The 19,086-nt window shown below is 36.7% G+C and overlaps 3 protein-coding genes and 2 pseudogenes across 4 annotated transcripts; 2 read left to right on the top strand and 3 right to left on the bottom strand.

The window, feature by feature from the left end:
• Window positions 1–1,729: 1,729 nt before the first annotated feature.
• Window positions 1,730–6,221, bottom strand: LOC113311049 (CO(2)-response secreted protease-like). Its single transcript, XM_026559895.1, has 11 exons — window positions 5,859–6,221; window positions 5,544–5,650; window positions 4,914–5,011; window positions 4,677–4,838; window positions 4,258–4,369; window positions 3,604–4,147; window positions 3,404–3,504; window positions 3,027–3,269; window positions 2,811–2,925; window positions 2,502–2,715; window positions 1,730–2,415 (listed from the first exon to the last, which is right to left on the bottom strand). The coding sequence occupies exons 1-11, from the start codon at window positions 5,952–5,954 to the stop codon at window positions 1,859–1,861; spliced, it is 2,349 nt and encodes a 782-aa protein (XP_026415680.1). The 5' UTR covers window positions 5,955–6,221; the 3' UTR covers window positions 1,730–1,858.
• Window positions 6,222–8,317: 2,096 nt separating this feature from the next.
• Window positions 8,318–10,650, top strand: LOC113308903 (annotated as a pseudogene).
• A 104-nt stretch (window positions 10,651–10,754) lies between these two features.
• On the bottom strand, window positions 10,755–12,693 carry LOC113308905. The gene is made up of 5 exons (XM_026557355.1): window positions 12,490–12,693; window positions 11,958–12,121; window positions 11,560–11,646; window positions 11,187–11,345; window positions 10,755–11,053 (listed from the first exon to the last, which is right to left on the bottom strand). The coding sequence occupies exons 1-5, from the start codon at window positions 12,623–12,625 to the stop codon at window positions 10,955–10,957; spliced, it is 645 nt and encodes a 214-aa protein (XP_026413140.1). The 5' UTR covers window positions 12,626–12,693; the 3' UTR covers window positions 10,755–10,954.
• Window positions 12,694–12,815: 122 nt separating this feature from the next.
• Window positions 12,816–14,509, top strand: LOC113308902 (annotated as a pseudogene).
• Window positions 14,510–14,626: 117 nt separating this feature from the next.
• Window positions 14,627–18,633, bottom strand: LOC113308904. 2 transcript variants are annotated; one of them, XM_026557353.1, is made up of 9 exons: window positions 18,099–18,633; window positions 17,253–17,478; window positions 17,050–17,102; window positions 16,877–16,913; window positions 16,628–16,702; window positions 16,237–16,341; window positions 15,968–16,124; window positions 15,772–15,848; window positions 14,627–14,927 (listed from the first exon to the last, which is right to left on the bottom strand). In XM_026557353.1, exons 1-9 carry the CDS (start codon window positions 18,227–18,229, stop codon window positions 14,862–14,864), a joined length of 927 nt encoding a protein of 308 aa, XP_026413138.1. In that variant the 5' UTR covers window positions 18,230–18,633; the 3' UTR covers window positions 14,627–14,861. The 2 variants fall into 2 exon arrangements, with proteins under 2 accessions (XP_026413138.1, XP_026413139.1); XM_026557354.1 differs by having other exon boundaries at window positions 16,628–16,699; window positions 18,099–18,631.
• Window positions 18,634–19,086: the final 453 nt, after the last annotated feature.

Raw genomic sequence — 19,086 nt, 5'->3', positions numbered from 1 at the left:
GCAAAATGACCACTTGGTGTACAAAGACTACAAATATTTGGTTGTGTTGCACTTGAAATTTCCATTCTTTATGCAAGGTTGAAGATGAAGTTGAGAATGTTTTTATAATAACAACACACCTAATATCTTGATTTTGAAATTTCTAGTCGTTGAGCATTCAATGGGTTGTACTTTGTACCTAAAAAGTGCAACTAACATTTACGTCGGCAAGGTCGAGATTTCAAACCATGCCGACCATCACTTCCTGACAACATTGTGGCACATAAAGCCTAGTATGGTCGGCAAGGTTGAGTTTACACATCATGCCGACTCAGTAAAACTCTAATATTGTCTAAAACTTCCCAAAAAAGAATAAGTTCTAAAGCAACTGAAACTGAAAATTAACATAAGTTTAACAAGTCTAAAACCACAATCCAAGAGTTCAAAACAAATATAATGTAATAGTTCAAACCACAATCTAAGTTTCTAAACCAAGTGAAGCATGATAAACTTTAAGAATTTCATGGATCCTTCTTGTTGTTGTTATCTTCCTCCACATCACTAGCTTTTTCAGCAGCATCAGCTTTTGCTTTTCCCTTATCTGGACCTATGTAGTCACCGACCTCATTGTAATAGGGGTTCACTCCAGAAAAGTCACATGTCCTGAAAAAAGTCCTTGGATCTACCTCCTATTCTTCCTCCTCTGATGATGTGCATTCTTCATAGTTGAGGGGATTGTTAGGACTCTCCATAAACCTTAGAAATTCTTCAGGATCTTCCTTACCCATCAGAAGTGACTTTCTTACAGAGCAATTATTTTCAGTTTCATCTTTAGGATCTTCTAAACCAGGATAAATCCTGTCAATAAATTCCAATAGCTCTGCTGCATTGCTCACAATACAAGGGATATCTTCTATTTTTGCCGGTGGGAACCTAGACAATACACAAATAAGAGATATGAAAATTCTACATATTGAAACATGGTTCTGGTAATACAACCGGCAGGGTCTAGAATTTAAACACTGCCGACCAACCAATGGTCGGAGGGGTTGTAATCATATACCATGCCGACTAATACAAAGTCGGCAAGGTCTTATTCATGAAAGATGCCGACAGTTAACTAATGAAAATCAAGTTTTTGTGACATAAAGTCGGCATGGTACAAGTCTAAGACACTGCCGACTAGACGTAAGTCGACAGGGTTTGTTAATGTACCCTGTCGGCCCTGGTTATTGTCTAACAGTCGCCATGGATGCTATGAAAAGTCGGCAGATTATTCATCCTAATACCATGCCGGCGCTTACAAAACAACAACAGTCGGCATGGTTTTAAATTATCGACCTTGCCGACCAAAAACCCTGATAATCATAATTTTCCATTTCTAACCTAATATAACAACAATCATACAATGCATCAGAATAATGGGTTTGAGTTTAGAAATCATTTACAGTCTTCTTTTCACCGGCGGAGGGTTTTTTTCAACATTCTCAGGGATTTTCGGGTTTGCCAGTTCCAACTTTTTCCTTATCTTTTCCCTCTGATTTGGATCTTCTCATGTTACCTGTTGAATCTCTCTTGCTACTGGGTCGAACCATTTTTGGTAGAATATCAAAATTGAAATTTTTGGTTGATGGAATAAGATGAAGGAAGGAGAAGATGAGAGGGATTAGAGAAGATAGATTAGAAGAAGATTAAACGTTTTTTAGTTTTTAAGTTTAGGGTTTAACTTTAGATTAATTAGTGCAGGGTACTAAAGTAACTTCATCCTGTTTTGACCTCCCCTTAGTAAGGGCACATGTCCATTTAAATTTGGGTATACCCCAATCTCACCGCGTTACTTTTATTTCAAAATTTAGAACAGAAGAAAAAATAAATAGGATTAGACAACATTTACAGCAAATACAACACGTACAAAGTGCACCTGATCGGACCATGTCACACTTCCAAACTTGTATCCCTTTGTTAAACCCTTGTCGTAAAATGAAACTTTGAAAGATGCTGTCCTGGAACCCTTATCAGTGAACACAAGCTTTTCTGGCGACACCTTGATTATCAAACCTGATCTCGGCGAGTCTAGTTTCGCAACATAAGTTGCATTTTTCTGTCCTACATTTGTTACAGTTCTGGTTACTGTTCTAACTGTACGGTGTCCTTCGAGCTGGCTAATTGATATCGAAGGATAATTAATATCAGAAATGAAATCCTCTATGGAGTTAGATGGGCACGTAAAATTTGTACCCGAAACTGAAGTTATAATCTTCTGTTTGTATCCATAATAGCAAAGAAAATGTAAATAATCTTTGGTTGTGGTTTCAAAAACTAATCCCGGATTAAGAGTTCTGAGTGGGCTCATTTCTCCAGCACCCATTTCATGTGGATTTGCAAACGCATTTGAACTGTTTGTTAGCGGCTTCCCGTTGTTGTTGGATGCAATAGCTGCAGAAAAAGAATGAGTTTGTAACAATTTAGTACCTTGATTTCTACTGTCAGGTTAAATTACAGTGCAAAAGTTACATAATTACCTGTGGTCATAAGAGCTGATTTGATCATAGAAGTACTCCAATCCGGGTGTATTGATTTAATGAATGCGGCTGTGCCAGCAACATGAGGACAAGCCATTGATGTGCCTGATTTGATGGCAAATTTGGAAGGTCTTTTTCCTGGTGGAACACTTCCTTTTTTCGTTGGCGGTATCATGGCTGCTAGTATGGCAACACCAGGAGCTGCTACATCTGGCTGCATTCATAGCAAATGAAATATTGTTGACGCTGAGAGTTGAAACTTGAAACTCCAAAGAAATGAATGAAGAAATCTGAAAAACATATGCACACTTTAAGAATTGTTTCGGTCAGTCCACCAGGACCCCTTGAGGAGAAAGATGCAACAACAGGTGCTGGTTTAACTTTCGGAACTTCAACTGTTGGTAGAATAGTAACCGTCGGGTACCTGTTTCATCACCAACAAGGTCAAAGCTTGGCTGTTATTTCAACTTGCTCAAAATTGTTTTAACGTATAAATCAGAATTACGCATTAGTAGGCATACTTACTTGGTTGTGTTAATGTATTTCAGTATCTCAGCTCCATCCACATCTCCCATTTCTGAAAACGGGAAAACACCTGAATCAAAAGGCTCTCCTTTTTCAGCTTCATTGATCAAAATTATGCCCTTTGCATGAGCTGATTCGACCACCAATTTCTTTATCCGTCTTGAGACCATCGGATCCGTGTTGACACACACAATGATTTTTCCTGCTGCTTTTTTCAAATCTAATGATCCTGGATAGCAATTGCTGATTTCCCAGAGGAAAACAGCAAGAAAGAAACGTTATCAGAATGCATTTTTCTGAGCTTGAGTTAAAAGATAACGAAATTTTTTACATTCTTCCGATCTCAACACCACGTATATAATGGTGCAAATATTTACCTCGACTCAGACAAGGGAGTCATTGTACTTGCCACATCTCCTGCGAAAGCAATTGGGTATGTTTTTGAGCGCGTCATATTGGAAAAGTTTATTCCACTTCCCTGTAATAATAATTAATCAAGTAAAAAAAAAAAAAATTCAGACGCAAGTGAAATGTCAATAGGAAATGGAAGGATATTTAGGCTAGGTTTGCATCATACGTGGTAAATCTGCCCGTTGCCAAGAACAACATTAGACCGGAAAGCTCTATCGATATTAGATGCAGCAACAGTCATAATCCAAGGTGCGGAGTTGACAACAGTAAAAGCATCTGGCCCATCGTTTCCGCCAGCACAAACTACCATAATCCCCTTCTCGTTAGCATGAAAAGCGCCAATAGCGATTGGGTCATTTAAAAAATCCGATTGTATAATTGAGCTAACTCCAATTGAAATTGAGATTATATCAACACCATCTTTGATTGCATCATCCATAGCTTTAAGTATGGTTGCACTAGAACAACCTGCTAGTGAACAAGCTTTGTATATTGCTAGCCTACTAGAAGGAGAACCACCCTTTGCAGTACCATGCCCGAGGCCGTAGTAGCTTGCGTTGGGCACCATTGCGCCTGCAGCTGTTGATGCTGTATGGGTTCCGTGGCCAACGGAATCTCTGGGTGACCCAGTATGCGATTTTAAAGTCCTATTGGATTCCGTCTTGATCATGTCTTCTCGAGTGTCGTAGTATCTAGCTCCTATTAGTTTCCTACATTGGCAAAAAATCCAAACGGTATTAGCCTATTAGTGGATACAGATGCTAACGTGCAGCACATGCTGCAGTCCAGTTTTTTTAGAGGCATTGAACATTACTAGTACCTGTTACAGTCTGATTTCTTAAAATCAGATCCTTCCATGCAAACTCCGTTCCATCTGGATGGAATTTTTCCAATTCCATTGTCGTTAAAACTTGGGGATTCTGGCCAAATTCCTTAATTGACAAAATAATAAAAGATATACATTTTAGATGGGCTAATTCCAACGTCCCAACGAGCCCGAAAGCATAGATATCAAATCATGGGATCATGTGCTACAAGACTTTCAATTACGTGCCGACAGTGCATGAGCTGTTCACCAGAAATTTAGGCCACCTAGTAGGGCCTACTCAACTTAATCCCGCAATTTGTTTCTAAAAGCTACTACTAACAAGAAAGAGTTTGGTTTTCTGCCGGTCACCGTGTTCTGTAGTAATTTATTTTGATTAGAAAAACCACTGGAATTCGATTCTTTAAATTTACCTGTATCAATGATGCCAATAATAACATCTTCCCCGCCGGAAGCATGTAGTGGATACTGATGATTTGATGCAATGCCAGATTCAGATTCTAGGAAATCCCAAGAACGCGTGGTATGCAGTTCAAGTGTAGTATCCGCAAATATTGATACGATTTCATCATGATCTGCGTTAATAAAAGTAATATATATATGATCTTGCGCTAATCTAAGTTCGTGCTGGTAAGTGTTAAATTAATTACCAGATAAGACTGCAGCTTCTTCGTCGGTAAGAACTGCAGAGAAACCTTTGAAACCATGGTTATACGTATGAACAAGTGATAGTCTTTCACTTTCTTGGCTGCAAGAAAATTGATTGATGATAAAAAATCCATTAGCTCGACATTCATAGATATCATAATTGCGGCAATGTCTCATTAATTTTTGTAATGTTGCTGGTGTTTACAGTAGACTCAAGAGATGCAATTTTTGACCCGACGCTATATGGCCCCTTATGCAAATAGCAGCCGCGACAAGAATTCAGCACTATTACCTACATACGTGGAGCAAGCCCACACGATTCACAACATGAACGGCCATCATTGTGGATATCTTGTCATTTTGAGTTCAAGTTTTCTGATTTCCTTGTTTTTTTCAGTGTATAAAAATTGATTTTGCAAATACTCCTACTATGCTAGTCAATAAGACAGTGACCTTGCTAGAATACATTAGTAAAACTTTAAAATATTACTCGTATAACATTGTAAATACTGTATAGAGAATATCATACAAAATACGATAAACTAACAAGAAAAATAAAATCAGACTGCTCGGTATTTTATCCTTTGTAGTAATAAATATTTACGCATGAATAAAAAAATACTGCAGACTACCTTGGTAGTATAGAGGAGAGCAATTTTAAGTGAGATGATTCGGTAGCTTCGATATCAAATATCTCGCCGTTGATACTGTTAGAACTTCCCATGTAGACAACATAAGCCTGAAATTCGGAAATAAAAGGAGTTACAAAATTGACTGATCAACGTGTACACTCAGTATATAGAGCTGCAACCATGTAGAAATTCACTGTAGCTATATAAATGAAATAGGTTCAAGGAAAGTAAATTTCTATCAAATTCACATTTCAAATTGAGAATATCACAAACCGGAAACCCAAAATTAAATCAGAATGGTGTTTGTTTTGTTACCTCTGGGATCTGATTTGCAGTTGTCCCCTGGCAGAAGATGAAATAGTTCAGAAAGAATAAGATGATGAGTGAACAAGGAGGAAGAGAAGAAGCCATGGAGGAAGTGAATAGAGCAGAGCTAGCTAGTGAGAAGTAGTTTCATATATAGAAGTAGTCATTTTTTTAAAAGACAACATCTGTCTTTTTTACAAGAGAATTGGATACATGAGAAGTAAATAAAGCATTCTTGATTGATTCTAATCTTATCAATTATTCATTTTTAACACACCTTCATGCAACATACTTATACCGGAAGCAATGACACCTTTTTACACCATTAATTTATATATGTTTAATCCCATATTATCTTGTTCAATTAACATCATTTTATATACAAGTAATGCAAAATGAGTCAAATGACACAACACAATACTTTTAATTAAATTCCAAAATACACTAGTAGGTAATTTTAGGACATTTTTTTGTGGCTTAGCTAATTGGTTAGAGATATAACAAACAACATGCCAGCTGCCTGATTGGGTATATATGAATCATTCAAATATGTGGATAAATTTAATTGAGATAACAAAATGCAATGATAAAACCGACAAGTTTTAAACTTGATCATTTCATTAACTAGTTTTTGTTTGTTTAATTTTTCCAAGAAAATTAATAAAAAGAAGGTATCATACACAGACTTGAATTGCAAGTAACCCGAGTGTCTTTTTGACAATTTAACTTCTTTGCATTTTTCTTTACAATTCTTTTTCTTTATTCTCTTTTTCATTTTATGAATATCATTTGGTCAGTATATCATTTCTTTTTCGTATGAACTAATTTACTTTTGTTTTGTAAGTAGAATATTAGAATTCTTGTTCTAAGGTAAGGATACGACATGTATGAATAGTATCATAATTGGTGAGTAATGATAGTGATAACATGAATAATTCATTTTGATTTGTATACAATTATACAAAAGCAAGCAAGATTCGCGCACCTTTAGGATTATCACTTTCCTACTTTATTCAAACTAGAAGCTGTCGACGTATGTTGCATATGTGCATGCATTTGTTATGTTACACGTACTGTTGTCATCTTCCAGCGTTCACAACTTTTGGTCTTGTAAATCCCTTTCAAGTTTGTTTAGTAACTACTGGGCTTCAACCTTAATAGATCTTTCAGCATTCATTTTGTTTTGGCCATCTGATTTCAAGTTTTTGTTTGCCTGCTCTCATGTTCTGTAAGAAAAGGGGGGAGTCTAGGAAACGACATGGGATGAACCTTTGTGGTTGGTTACCTATTCATTTTTTTTTCTTCAAGTGTAGAAACGTTCAATACAGCTAAACTGAGCACCTCTTATTTGTTTGGGGTCAATATTAGGTACTAACTACCTTTGAAAATTTTATCTGGAAAGGGACAGGAATTGCAGCTGACGGAAACAGATTGCCTGTACATGGGATGAATGTGGTGACTATTTGTGCTGACTTCTAATATGAAGGCGGATTTAGTATTTATTTGAGAGCAAAAAGGACTTAGTCAACTAGTTAAGAACTGACGATTCCATACTCTAATAAGCACATCACAAACGAAGTTGCTGAGCCAAGCTTAGACTAGACTCTAGAGCAAACTACTTATCCTAGTCACACAACAGTTAACGCCCAATCACTCACTGGATTAATGATTAATCAGTCATCAGACAAAAGATAAAGACTAGAGTGATTCACTGAGTGGACATACAAAATATTCACTGCCAGGTTCCAACAAAAAACAAAAATTACTGAGTCAGCTTCTGTTCATTTCGTTGTACAACAATTGCGCTGATTTACTACCTTCAGAAACCGTATTAAAGATAAGTCCAATACCATATTGTTCATTCTACAGATTTCGATGTACCAATAAAAATTATAGAGTAAATAGTAAAAGATGCTTATTTCTTAAGTGATCATAGTTGACTAAATGAGTGATAATGTGCTTTCAAATTCAGTAATGTACTGGTGATTATATTTTATCATAATAATCGATTAGTCATAACAACAACCATACTCCACAAAATGCATAGCTCAACAGTTTGCTGTGTCAGTAAGATATCATGTCATCAATATTCTACAGTACTAGACTAATATCTATGGTTCTGTTCCCATCAGAACTACTTCAGGGATCGGATATGTTCCTGAATCCCTGATAAACAACATGAGTTAGTGTCGCAACACAATATATAGGAATGCAGGATTAAAAAGAACAGACACCTAGTTGCATTGGGTGTTACAGAACAGAACCAAGTTAAAACTAAAGAGAATAATTGATTTAGATAATGTTTTTAGCGTTTGAATAGAAGACTAAGTCTGTTTTGTCTGCCTCTGTTTTGTTTTGTTCATTTAATAATTTTGTGTACAAATAGAAAAGTCAAGAAAATATAATATGATTTAAGAATTAATGGGAGAACCTTGACCAGATTTCAGCTATATATTCTCATCCAGATAAGAGAAATCATACTACGAAAAAAGACATTTTACATAAAAGTTTTATTAGTTTCCATGGGAAATTGCTGTAGAAGACCTCCTGCAAGATGTGCTCATGTATCTTCTCCAGGTAATCTTAACTACTATGTCCCACTCTATCTATCAATTGATTATGTCGTACAGAAGTTAAGCCACAGAAATGCAACATTTCAGAGTTCAGAAAAAATATTCTGCGAAACTGCTAGTGCTGCATATTCTGACAATTTGCAGAAAAAGATATGTATAGCGTGAATGTTTTGAAGCATAAATTAGAAGGCACCACACGCCAAACGTCAAGCTTCCCATAATTCTTGCTAATGCTTTATGACTGCTTCATCTGATGGTTTTCACTTTTCACTAAACAAGTTTTTGTTCTACTACTAGAGCAAATGGCTTGAATAAGATACACGAAAGTTGTTGCTAATCATGTAAGAATGGCACTTCACTAATTATGCTAGTAAAGAGATAGTTACGCTTAAGAGGAGCACAAAGTCAAATCTTCATGCTATTTCCAACCTCTGAAACGCTGCAAATAGTAGATGAGAATTTCTGATTCGTAAACCTGCAATTTTCTTCTATAAAATCTTGCAGATTCTCAAAATTCGCACCCCCTGAAGGAGATATTTTCCATCCAAGAAGCATCAAGCCCCCAATCAGGCAAAACTTCTTTGACAACAATAAAGAGTAATGAGTCAGCATCAGGAGGTCTTAAGTCCTACATCTTTAATGATCTAAGAAATGTAACCGGAAACTTCAAAGCAAGCAATCTTATTGGTGAAGGAGGATTTGGGCAAGTGTTCAAAGGATGGATTGATGAGAACACCTTAGCCACGTCAAGACAAGGAGTTGGCATGGTTGTAGCTATCAAAAAACTTGATCCAGAAAGCTTCCAAGGCTACAAAGAATGGCTTGTAAGTAAACAAAACTAGCAACACATTTCTAAATTATATTTGCTTCATTTATCTCTTCAAATTCAATATATACATAATCTTTGTTTTCACTCTTTCATCTCATCAGGCGGAAGTTAACTACTTGGGGCACCTTAATCATGAGAATCTTGTGAAACTCGTCGGATATTGTTCAGAGTCCAAAAACAGACTTCTAGTTTACGAATATATGCCAAGAGGAAGCTTAGAAAATCATCTGTTTAGAAGTAAGTTGGTAGCGCCATCCTTAAATGTAACTTACCTAGCCATTTGTTTTTATATTCAGTTAGAAGCAATTACTCATTAGTTAAAAATTTACTCTTCCTGCAGAATCTGTTCAACCTATACCTTGGGACACAAGGATGAATATTGCTATTAGTATAGCTCGGGGTTTATCCTTCTTACATTCTTTGAAAACTCAAGTAATCTACCGTGATCTCAAGTCTTCCAACATTCTCCTAGACTCGGTAAGATTTGGAAACTGTAGGTTTAGTGAAAACATTCAATATTGTGGCTACACAGTTAGATTTAGTTGTCGATATGAGCTAACCTTATCCTCACATATTCGTAGAATTTCAACGCCAAACTTTCAGATTTTGGTTTTGCAAGAGATGGTCCCATTGGAGACAAAACTCATGTTTCAACCAGAGTTCTGGGAACTGGTGGCTATGCTGCCCCGGAATACATTGCAACAGGTTTTTTACTAATAACTTACATCTTATAGCTGCACTTAAGATTATATCTAACAAACTGCACAGTCTGCACATCTAATTTTCAATACAACAACTCATTCTGATTCCTCAATATCTGTTCAAAACTAGGTCACTTATCAACGAAGAGTGATGTATACAGCTTTGGAGTGGTTCTGTTAGAGCTATTATCTGGAAGGCGCGCATTGAATGAAAGAGTCGGCGAATCAAACCTTGTGGATTGGTCCAGACCATTTATAAGTGATAAAAAGAGAGTACTAAGGATCATGGACACGAGGTTGTGTGGTCAGTATTCAAAGAAAGAAGCTCAGACAGCTGCAGACCTAGCTGTTAACTGCCTCAACCTAGATGCAAGAAACAGGCCCTCCATGACAGAAGTTTTCACTACGTTAGAACAATTTCACACACCAAATGACTACCTAAGAACTCCAAGCAGGGAACCCGGAAGATCGTGGAGTAAATCCCCTCCTAGTTTCAATTATAAAACAACTCCAAACACAAACACAATCTAAACTTAAAATGTGATGCCCTAAACTTATCTGATAGTTTGCTAAAGTTATCCAACACCGGTAGAAAAAAAAAAGAAAAACAGGAAGAAGAAAAGATATAAGTCCATCGCTCATATCTGAGCTAATGCTGTGGTAGTATAGCAACAATTTTTTTTGTAAAGGACGCACATTATTATCATTTTATCTATCAGGTATCTGTATCTTTTTGACTACACAGTAGAGATTAGTAACACGAACCAAGCACTGAACATGTTCTACTATACTGTTGCATATCTTCATAAATCCAAAGATTATAGTTAAGAGTTCCAGGTCAGCAAATACTGAGTGCTCATTGTTTCGAATGTAATAACTTGCATATCATTTTAGTGAAACGGAGATTATCTGTACAGGTGTCTTATTTTGTTGCCCCACGTGTATAAAATGTGATAAATACAAACTTAAAACTTACGAGGATAATAGGATATGGGAGCTTCATTAGACCTTTTTCCCTTTAGCCAACCGCTGCTGCTTTTCCTCCTCAACTTGCTCCAGCAATACTACGAGCTCTGCCTCTGTCAGCCCCTCTATTCGTTTCTGCATTTTGGTTAGCAAGTTTGAGATTCAACATTTAAGTTATAGCTGTTCTTGTTCTTGGTAACAAGCACTACTTGACCCAAATTCACCAAGAATTATAGATAGAAAAGAAAAGTATTAGACAGCATCAAACCTCCAAGACTTTGTCTTCATAGTCACGTAGCTGCTGAACATATGTCATTTCCTTGTTTGAGACTCTAAAGATGTACGTAGAGATCCATCCAAGTGTCAGTCCCAAGACGAGAACCAACTGAACAACATTTCCAGCTTGTAACGGATCAACTCCAGCAAACTGTACAACAAACCACATGGCTGTCAAACTATCAAAATTGGTAATTATTTTCACAATGACACATATGTTGTGAATACCCAGAAGACTATTCTATTGTAATGTTCATGAATGGGGATCTTATACTAGGCAATAAACCGTAAGTATAATCTATGCTGGCGGAAGATATTAACAATAATAGAACAAGAAAATAATTAGATGAAGGGGAGAAGGATACCTCCAGCCCACTTTTTAAACCAACGCCCAGCAAAGTCACTCCAACCCCAATCAACAAAACATCCTTCCTTGAATATCCAAACTCTACCTGCTAGTTATATGAAATTATGATGAAATTATGCTAGGTATATGAAATTATGAATAGCTCTTTTATACACAAACATTTACTGCATATTGATGAAATGATAAACAAAAGACCGACAGAGAGTAAGTTACAATTCATGTGTCAAAGATATAAAGGCTTCCAAGCAGAATAACATACACACATATAGTATAGCACTCGTAAAATGTCTTACAGGAAAATTTTCTGACAGTTGGCATGATTTAGTAATCAGAAACACAGAGCAGAACAAGATAGCAGTAAGGACAATTTAAGCGTACTTAGTTCCTAAGACATGCCTTGGTCTTGTCAGAGTCTTTCGGTTCATCTTCACTGCCTCCAGAAGATGAAGAACCACTACTTCTCGGAATGACAGAGAATGTTGTCCTTGACCTGGAGCTGTCCCTGCTGCTTCTGGAAAAGGAGAAGTTTTTCGAATACGGACCCCGAGAAGTAACTCTTCCTGTGAAACAGTACAATTTAAAATTCAAAGAAACTTATAAATTCGTTTACACAAATACATCTACCAATGCAAGAACACAATCAGCAAAGACACCTCAAGTTTTGTAATTCTTCTTCAATTTTCATACCCTAGACCTTCAAATAACTCCATTTTTCATAGATTATCATGACAGTTTACGAATATAATAATTTTGTAGGTAAATTTCTCTCCCTTTTCCCCAAATGGATTATTCCACAAGTCAATGAATTACTTCCAGTTCCAGCAATTAAAACCCACTTATGTGTTAAAGAGTCATTGACAGGATTAAGATTCTAAACAAACCAACTAAAACCCATTACAGTAAACTAGAATCAAGAGAAACTACTTACTTGGGAGTGTGTTAACTAAAAGAGAAGAAGGCCTAAATAACTTGAAAGTTGGTGTAGCTCTTGATTCTGAAGAGAAACCATAACCAGATGAAGAAGTAGAAACAAATGATAGATAAGAAGAGACAGAGAGAGCCATGGAGAGAGAGATTCACTGCCTTAAACCCGCTGGAAATATCAACGGTAGCCTATGTTTCACTCTAGAGTCTAGACTAATACTCTTTTTTGCTGTGACCGTGTATAAAGAAAAGGATAAGATGGGAAACGGGTCGGGTTTAAACCGCCAAGGTAAACATCCACGGTCCACCATCCTACTATAAATAACACGGTTGCTTCGATCAGAAAGGAAGGAAATCTCTGTCTCTAGTTTCGGAAATCACAAAATATTCTTCTGCAAATTCAGGCTAAAAAGTTCAGTTACAGACTATTCAGGAAGCACCTTTATATGGAGTCGGTCGATTATTCCATTGAAGAAGAAGGATTGGGAGAAGAAGATGAACAACCTGTTTGTAGTTCCATAGCGCGTGGTGGGCCAATTTACATTCCCGATCTTACTAGTCCTCTGATCAAACTAGGTCGTTTCCAAGATTTGGTGCTTGAAGAACTACGGATTTTAGAGGTAGAATCATGTGTAGATTCGTTCCACTTATGTGAGGAAGATGTATCTGTTGAAGAGCTCAAAATCTATACAGAGGAAGAACTGGTAGAGAAAGCTTTACAAGTTCAGAACAATGATGAAAACGAACCACCACAAGTTTTAGAAGATCCATCTGACAGAATGAGCGATAATGAAAGCTCGGAAAAGAGAATTAATACATCGGCAGCTAATGAGTCTCTGAATGGGTCTCTAGTTCAAGTCAGTAATCCTGATTCTTCTGGCATATTGGTTGAAAGCAGCAGCTCAAAGAAGGGTAGGAAAAGGGGGAGAAAATTCGACAGGGATTGCCGTGCTGCAGAACTGGAAAGGAGTTGCACCGCAAAAGTGAAGCAGCTTGCAAGCCTCAAGCAAAAGCAGGATGAGGACAAACTGGCTGCTAGACTACATTCAATGGGAGCTGCAATGCTGGTGATGGACTAGTACTGCCTCCGTCGGAGAATATCGAGAGGATGAGAACACTTAGGTTCATCAACTCTTCAACGAAGATCAAATCATCTCATACTCATGAACACATTCCGTATCTTCTCAGGAAGTGGTTCTGTGTTGAGATATACCACAGCATAAAAAAGCACTTAAAGACCCAGGAGTTCTTGGTGTTAGGGAAGCAAAATTTAGCAGAGCTAAGGGATCAAATTTATTGCTCGACAGACGGGCTGATGCAAAAGGAAAATCAGTCTGATCCTTCTGGATAAGGAAAATCAGTCTGATCCTTCTGGATATTTTCTCATCGAAGACGTATTTTGCAATGATTTGAGAGACCCAGATGCCGTAGATTATAGCGAACCTATATTTGATTGGCTGAGGAGCTCTGAGAAAGAAGCACTTGAGAAATGGGACTGGATATTATCTGGTCCTTTACAGCTGAAGGATAAAGCATTACTTGGAGATATGAAGGCCTCTCACCTGCCTAACTTCAAAGCCGTTGACATGCATAAGATCCGATTCTGCGACCTGAGTCTTCGACTTGGTGCTGGGTATATGTATTGCCACCAGGGAAATTGCAAGCACCTCATGGTATTAAGGGACATGAGGCTGATCCATCCAGAGGATGAGCAGAACCGGGAAGCTTTCCCAGTGCTTATTTTCCAACTGAAAACCCGTTTCGAGAAGTGCTCTGTCTGCAAGATCTATCGTGCTACAAAGGTAACAGTTGAGGATAAATGGGCCCAAGAAAATCCTAGTTATTTCTGTGATAACTGCTACCACCTTCTTCACTACAATGAGGATGAATCCTTGCTATATGATGACTACGCTGTATATGATTATCACCATGACTAGGCTGTAAAATAAATTAGGAAATTTTGTTCTTGCTTGCTACTGCATGGGATAACAAGTTCTTCCAGAGAAACAAAAACATTTGGAGCTGCATTTACGTATATCAAAATCCAAACCCAAAATTATAATTCTGGAACTAAAATTTGGGTTTCCCGACTGATAAAAGAAATAAACGGCAAAACTAATTTGCAGAGATTTGAGACCTCCTGAGAACTCAAGCATGTACAATTGATTAGATAAGAACCGGTGAAGACATCAGTTTTTGATTTTTACAAGACAAATAAAGACAACAAGTGAAAAAATGTTGCTTTTGAGAGAACGCATACCAGACGCCCTAAAATATTTACCATCGAAATAATGATAAAAAGACTTACAATTACAGAACTATTTACAAGCTAAGTGATGCAGGTTCTTTTTGTTGAATCTTCGCATATCTACCGACTCACAACTGCATGGACATCAGAAGCCTCGGATCATTTGCCGAAGGAGATGAGGCAGCTTCTACCATCTATAGCATATCAGGATAATGAATAATAAGTATACAAGACCAAAATGAATACCTAGAGGAATTGCAGAAGGCCAGAAAAGCTGAACCTAGGGTTAAAGATCAGTGTTGAAAAATCAATGGATCCACTAGGAAATTCTACAATATTTATTAACCATATGACAAGTGACCACATGATACTGTAGAATAGTAAATTGTGGATCAGTAATCTCAGGCTAACATATCAAACTAGATTTAGCAAGATATAATATTTAACATGATATTTAGGATCACAATCAGTACTAATATATAATAAGCTGTGGTCAAAACGTTAAGAGGAGGATAAAACAGTCTAGGATCGCATAGCAGTCACTCAAGTGCTTCTAGATAGTATGCAACTATTTAACAAAGTAAAGGATAATTTACACCATTTTCTACCCTCAAAATGTTCTGGGGGCTACTTAGTTGTCATTACCATAAAGCAAGAATACAATTCATCTTTTGGCCTGACCACAATCACGTATGCGAAAGATGTCTATGTTTGGCGAGTCTTGCACCATCAACATTCTGCATATACATCAGGTTATACAGTTACTTTGTTTTACTCCTTTTCACCTTCTGGATAATGATACCCTTGCAAGGTGAGGCTTAGGTAGAGAACTAAGAGAAGTTCATTTTTATCTGTTTGTTTATGCATGCTAGAGTATTTGTTTGCTCTGGCATTTCACATGGGTCATCATCATAACATGACAAAAGGACCAAGAAGACATACATAATCGTTCATAAAATGGAAGCATTGTGAGAAATGTACAGATGGCAAGCTAACAAGTGAAGGGAAATTTTAAGATTAAGAAGTTTGGGCCCAAACCTCAAAGCCGAATTTCTTATACAGTTCTTGGGCAGGATTGTTGTCAAAGTTTACATGGACGAATAGCTGTTTCATACCTGACAATGACACAAATGATATTTTTACTAATATGAGATCAGCGGAAGATAATCAGAAGAAGTTAAGAACTGGTAGATATATACAAAGAGGGGTTTTCAACAAAAATAGAAAGATAAACCTGTTGCAGTAGCAAGATCACTGGCCAGATGCAACATATTAAAAGCAATTCCCTGGCGACGAGCAAACTTCGACATGCAAATATTTGCAATATAAGCATATCTATGTGCACCATAGGCACCATGGCTTGCTAGAAAAGTGGTGGGTTTCTTAAGCTCCTGAAATAAACTACGAATGTGTTAAACATAATGAGGACTGTGAACTCCACTTCCTTATATCACGATAAAAAATGCAATAAAAATCGAAGTTAGCAAGAAGTTGCATTCGTACTCCTGGGAAGGTTTCTCCTGGCAAGAACTGCCGAATGCTTAGGTCCAAAGTTCCAACAACGCTCTTCAAAACAGTACGCTTAACATTTTTGTCTTCTTTTTTCACCTGATACGCAAAGTAACAATATTAACAAGACACGCACACACACACAAAAAAAATGAAACAGCAAACAAAAACAAAATAATATGATGAAACTGAGCATAACAATCATCAAAGTTGGAACCAACCCCCAAAAGAGACCGTAGTACATGTAGCCTATTCTAAGATAAAAAAGAATATGCATCCCTAATTACTATCAGTTGGGTAAGCTTAACACGTTTTACTTATTATAGATATACACAGATTGAACAAACGAAATATGAAAAGCACTAGTACTACGAATACGACATACTGAAACAAGGCAAAAGCACTTCAATGAGTTTCCATCCCGCAGTGAACACTGCTTTTTCAAAGCATAAAACTCCTGCTAGACAAAAAAATAACATAAAGCAAAGATATCACGCTTCAGCAAGATATGGGATGTGTGCATTTGATGAATAGATGAAGTAGTAAGTTAACAGACACTGTGGAAAATAAAAGAAGGAAATTTCTATCTTATTAAGTGTAGTAGGCAACTTAAATAGAGAAGCCGCAGTTTTACCTGCTCAGCGTACTTCCTTTTGAAGCTATCAACATGCCTGGAAATATTTAGTAGACCTCATTAGTGGATCCTGGCTCAACGAATGTGCTGAACAATACAGGAAATTATGCAGCTGAAATGAACATACTATGAGAAAGGAGGTCATCCGACCAAACTATGTGAAGTGAACTAACCGCATATATGGTAACGATTCATAATGGGCTTCTGCTCGCAACCACGCAGCTGTCTGTCGTGTATATCGAGATAGAACAACATGACACAAACTGAAGCTCTTGTAAGAACATGAGCAGGAAAGTAGAATATGGTAACCTGAGGAATGTGCAGATTCATTCACCTGCTATTGATTAAAGGATGCAATTATATGAAATTAACTCACCCAGTACTCTTCATCTAAAACGGCACCACGAGCAACAAAATGACCAAAGCCTCGTGTTTGGATTCCACAATATTCCTCATCAGTGAGCTGCAACCGGTCAAAGGCTAGTTCAGGCAGTCTCACATTGTCACTCCTGGAAACTGAAGATTGATGAATGCTTTGTTCGCTATCATTGCATTGGGCTCTAATATTTTTCCATCTAGTGCACAACACTGGAAAGGTTTCCCTGGAAGTAATGATATGGAAAAAAAGAAATTAGAAAAGACTTATGGATTTTTCTTCGGATCAGGCGCAAATTTTTCTTAATACACATATCCATACTATTTGCATCAAAACAAAAACTGGCGCTCGGTAATCATTTCCCCAAATGTGAAAGGATCCAATAGTTTAAATTGAATGAATTATTTCTATCCACTAACTTTATACATAACTCGTTCACACTAATTGAAGTGATAAGTTAATAATATACTTTTTTCTCACGATTCGCCATTGACTTTCCAAACACATATAGCTATTTCAGTTTCTAGTTTGCATTTTGTGTGTCTCGGTTTGGGTGAAAACTAGAACACTCATACCAAACATTTGCTATTGATATTTACTGAAGGCTAAAGCTATATTAATGTCTCAACTGGTGCCCTAAATAAACTCCAGTGTAGATATTTGTTAATTACCAGAAAAGCACAAGAATTAGCTTCCAAATAACAATGAAAAATTATACAGAAATTAGGAAAATTTATCAGAACTACCATAATATTATGCTGATTTTTCTTGAGCAATCAATCATAGGATAGAATTTGATATTGCAAACTCATTCTACTAGATGATAACAGAAGAAATGTTTCGTACCGAAAGGGACCAGAAGAAACTCTACGATCACAAACCAGAGGATTACACTTAGTTCTTTTAACAATCAATATGGATATTGGAGGAAGCTGAACTCCGTGATATTGTGGTACAGATAACACTTTAAGATCCATTTCCGCGCAAAATCAAATGTGAAGCTTAATCTCATAAGAATATCAGCAAATTTAACTCTCAGTATCCAAATAATTAGCTCTTTTTCCCAATTGAAACCAGAGACAAAAGATCAAATACAAATAACCTAATTTTCTTATCTGGTTTACTAATTATAGATTGAGGAAATGAGAATTCAAATGGTCAAAAAGAAAATTTCCCCCTTTTTTCCCTCAAATCTTTGCAATCAGAAGAGTAATTCTGTCAATGAAAACAAACCCTAGAAAGAAAGAAATCCTCCGACACTGATATGGTACATCATTATTGCATTATCTAAGCTGTGCTAGTCTCAGTGAGATCCGTACGTGTCATATTTTGGATCATTGACGGATCGTTAGACCATTCGTTAACAACCGCATCTGTAGTGTACATAAAGATTGTGGTACACGATCATTGTTGTGGTTCATCGGCGCATTACTAGGCACAGCATTAGATTCGGCTTTAATTTATGACTTTATCCATTTATCCAACTAACACTAGTACGTGGCATTGTCTTTTCCCGTGTTACCGGTTAGTGTGTGTGGGTCCGTTGAGCAGCCAATGTATTAACCCCTATAAAATACATCCGACCGGTAAAATTTATTAATTTATCGCGATATTAAATAATCACATAAATTAATATTATTAGATTATATATTAATTAGTTTATCAAAAAATTGTTTAATTCTAAAAATAAAAATAAAATAAATAAACCAATACACATTATTCCATTGCAAATTATTTTCGTCATTGTAACATTTGTTCAATGGATGATAATATATCAAAGAATCCAAATAAAGCGTTAGATAATAAAGAAACTAGAGAATTGCAAAATTTGATC

The sequence above is a fragment of the Papaver somniferum genome, chromosome 9, assembly GCF_003573695.1.
Source record: "Papaver somniferum cultivar HN1 chromosome 9, ASM357369v1, whole genome shotgun sequence".
NCBI lineage: Eukaryota > Viridiplantae > Streptophyta > Magnoliopsida > Ranunculales > Papaveraceae > Papaver > Papaver somniferum.
Note: the sequence above shows the minus strand (reverse complement) of the source record. Positions and strands in the feature narration are given on the sequence as shown.

Excerpts from the sequence above, each read along its gene's own strand:
- LOC113311049 (XM_026559895.1), bottom strand. The coding sequence starts at position 5,954 with ATGGCTTCTTCTCTTCCTCCTTGTTCACTCATCATCTTATTCTTTCTG. Across the intron at positions 5,012-5,543 it reads CTCTCCTCTATACTACCAAG|CCAAGAAAGTGAAAGACTAT; the intron begins GTAGTCTGCAGT and ends ATTTTCTTGCAG. Across the intron at positions 2,716-2,810 it reads TGACCGAAACAATTCTTAAA|CCAGATGTAGCAGCTCCTGG; the intron begins GTGTGCATATGT and ends CTATGAATGCAG.
- LOC113308905 (XM_026557355.1), bottom strand. The coding sequence starts at position 12,625 with ATGGCTCTCTCTGTCTCTTCTTATCTATCATTTGTTTCTACTTCTTCA. Across the intron at positions 12,122-12,489 it reads TTTAGTTAACACACTCCCAA|GAAGAGTTACTTCTCGGGGT; the intron begins GTAAGTAGTTTC and ends ACTGTTTCACAG. Across the intron at positions 11,346-11,559 it reads GTTTAAAAAGTGGGCTGGAG|TTTGCTGGAGTTGATCCGTT; the intron begins GTATCCTTCTCC and ends TTTGTTGTACAG.
- LOC113308904 (XM_026557353.1), bottom strand. The coding sequence starts at position 18,229 with ATGGATCTTAAAGTGTTATCTGTACCACAATATCACGGAGTTCAGCTT. Across the intron at positions 17,479-18,098 it reads GTTTCTTCTGGTCCCTTTCG|GGAAACCTTTCCAGTGTTGT; the intron begins GTACGAAACATT and ends CATTACTTCCAG. Across the intron at positions 14,928-15,771 it reads ATAAGAAATTCGGCTTTGAG|ATGGTAGAAGCTGCCTCATC; the intron begins GTTTGGGCCCAA and ends GATATGCTATAG.